Source organism: Carlito syrichta, unplaced genomic scaffold (genome assembly GCF_000164805.1).
Source record: "Carlito syrichta isolate Samal-C Ts95f unplaced genomic scaffold, Tarsius_syrichta-2.0.1 Scaffold135894, whole genome shotgun sequence".
Classification (NCBI taxonomy): domain Eukaryota; kingdom Metazoa; phylum Chordata; class Mammalia; order Primates; family Tarsiidae; genus Carlito; species Carlito syrichta.
In genome coordinates this window covers 344,295-346,560 of record NW_007079990.1, presented here as the reverse complement: position 1 = coordinate 346,560, position 2,266 = coordinate 344,295, and the positions used below count along the sequence as shown (strand labels likewise).

Sequence of the window (2,266 nt, the reverse complement as noted above, 5' to 3'; positions counted from 1 at the left end):
AGCCAGTGCGACAAGGCCTTCAAGGGCGTGTCGCAGCTCATCCACCCCCAGCGCAGCCACAGTGGCGACCGGCCCTTCCAGTGCCACGAGTGTGGCAAGGCCTTCCGGGGCCGCTCGGGCCTCAGCCAGCACCGGGGGGCGCACAGCGGCGAGAAGCCCTATGAGTGCAGCGACTGTGGCAAGGCCTTTGGCCGCCGGGCCAACCTCTTCAAGCACCAGGCCGTGCACAGCGGGACAGGCTCTGTGGGTGCAGGGGCGGCGGGAAGGCAGGCAGAAGCAGCGTCGCGCCCTGGGACCACCCGGGGGAGCATTGGAGGGAGCACCGAGGGGAGCACTGGCAGGGGAACGGTTGCAAGCACCAGTGGTAGTGCCGCCACGAGCACCGTGGGGAGCACAGGCAGGAGTGCTGGCAAAAGAAGTGGTGGGAGGAGGGACGGGAGTCCCCGGAAGGACATTGGAGGGAGGAGGGGCAGGAGACCAGCAGCTCCGAGCAGCCCCCCGAGGGTGGGCGCCGCCTCCAGGCCTTCCAGGGCAAGTCGCAGATGACTCCCCACCAGCGCGTCCAGGGCACAGGTGGTGTGGGAAGGCCTTCAAGGGAACCCGGCAGCTCAGTCGCCATCAGATAGCTCACGAGGGAGGGAAGCCCTCTGAGGGAAGCAGTGGGGCCACAGCACTGGCCCCCTTGGCCACCAGAAGACCTAGGACAGAGCCTCAGCTGAGGCTGAGATACGTGGCACCAGCAGAACTGGAGGCTGCACCCTCCCTGAGCATCTGTCTCCATCCTCCCGCACCAAGATGCTGGTGGGAAGTGAGGGCCTCCGTTCTCTTCTGCAATCGTGGGGGACACAACTGAGGCAGAGCACACCACGAGAAAGGACACACCGCCGCCAGCAGGGCTCTATGGTGCCGTGCGTGTGGAAGGCATGTGAGTGACTTGTGGTGGGAGGGATGGCTGTGCCCTCTCGTGGCAGCTTTCTGGCCCTACACGTTGTCAGTGTTCCCAGGTAAAGATGTGGGAACACTGTCTCCCTCCAGGAACTGATCAGCGGCAGGGCTCCCACATGTGGCACAGAGGCCATTGGAGGCAGGGATGGGATGAGGGCCACGCCTAGAAACCCCAGCCTTTCTGGGCAGCCCCAGCTGCTACTCGGAATAGCACCCCGCCCTGGCCACCTGAGCACTGACAATTCTAGGGCCCAGCTGGCTCAGGCCCTGCAGACAGGAAAGACCCAGGGCTCTCAGTGTCTCCTCTGGGAGAAGAACCCTTGGTCTGGTCCTCTGGCCACTCACATTTGCCACCGGCCACCCTGCTGGCTTTGGTCTCCTCCCTGCCCAACCACTGCCTTCTGCCCCCCAGGACCCACCAGCAAAGGCCACCCTGTCCTTTCTCCCCTCCCCCTATCACCACCGGTGCCTAAAGCTGCAGACTCCCCTGCTTCTCTCCTTCAGGCAGCCTCTCCTTTCGCTGGCCGTGAGGAAGAGGAGAGCAAGACGGGCAGGAATTGCACTCAGGCGGGCCCTGTGGGGCTCGAGCAAACCTCTCAGTGAATCTGCCTTAACACAGGGCATTTCTTAGGACAGTGGAGGTTTGTTTGTGTTGCATATGTTTGTATTCAGGGTCATGTATGTTGAAAACAGAATTTTCCCATAAGAGAGTATCAGATAACCCCCCCTCCCTATGACCATGCAGTCCACCCTCTTCCCCCAGGCCCACCAAGACAGGGCAGACCCTTCCAACAGCACTTTCCTGAAAGCCCAGGGGCCTTCTCAAGGAGGAAGCTTGGGACTGGCCACAGGCAGCTGCTGAAAGTCCCTGTTCTAGTCCGCCCACACTGTCCCCAGAGCTGGGTCCAGGAGCTCTGCCCCCTCGGTGCTGTCAGCCCAGTGCCCTGGCCGGCGGCCACCTCCTTCCAGCCCTCTTTACTCCCAAGGGAAAACAGGGCTTTGTTGTACACAGTGCCCGAGGGGAGGAGTTCAAACACAGCTGCCTCCTATCAAGAGTGGGGAGACCTGGAAACACAGGAGTCCCTCTGAGGATGCTGCTTGGAGTCCAGTCACTAGGACAACTTCAAAATTGTATACACACACACACATATATATATAAGTTATACACATATGTAAATTACTTTAGGGAAAGTTCTAGAGTTCTCATAACTAGCTTGTGTCTTGTAGTCTCGTGCAGTGGGGTCTCTCTCCCCCTGCTCTGATTGCCTTCGTGTCTGGGAGCCTGCCCCATAGGCCTGCAATTGTGTGCCATGTCTGTCCC

General features: G+C 60.7%; 1 protein-coding gene across 1 annotated transcript in view; it reads left to right on the top strand.

Moving 5' to 3' along the window:
- Positions 1–1,548, top strand: part of ZFP92 (ZFP92 zinc finger protein) — a 3,581-nt gene extending 2,033 nt beyond the window's left edge. Inside the window, 2 exon segments of the mRNA XM_021708357.1 lie at positions 1–384; positions 1,450–1,548. The exon segment at positions 1–384 is cut by the window's left edge and continues 19 nt beyond it. Coding sequence (XP_021564032.1) covers positions 1–384; positions 1,450–1,548 — 483 coding nt within the window.
- Positions 1,549–2,266: the final 718 nt, after the last annotated feature.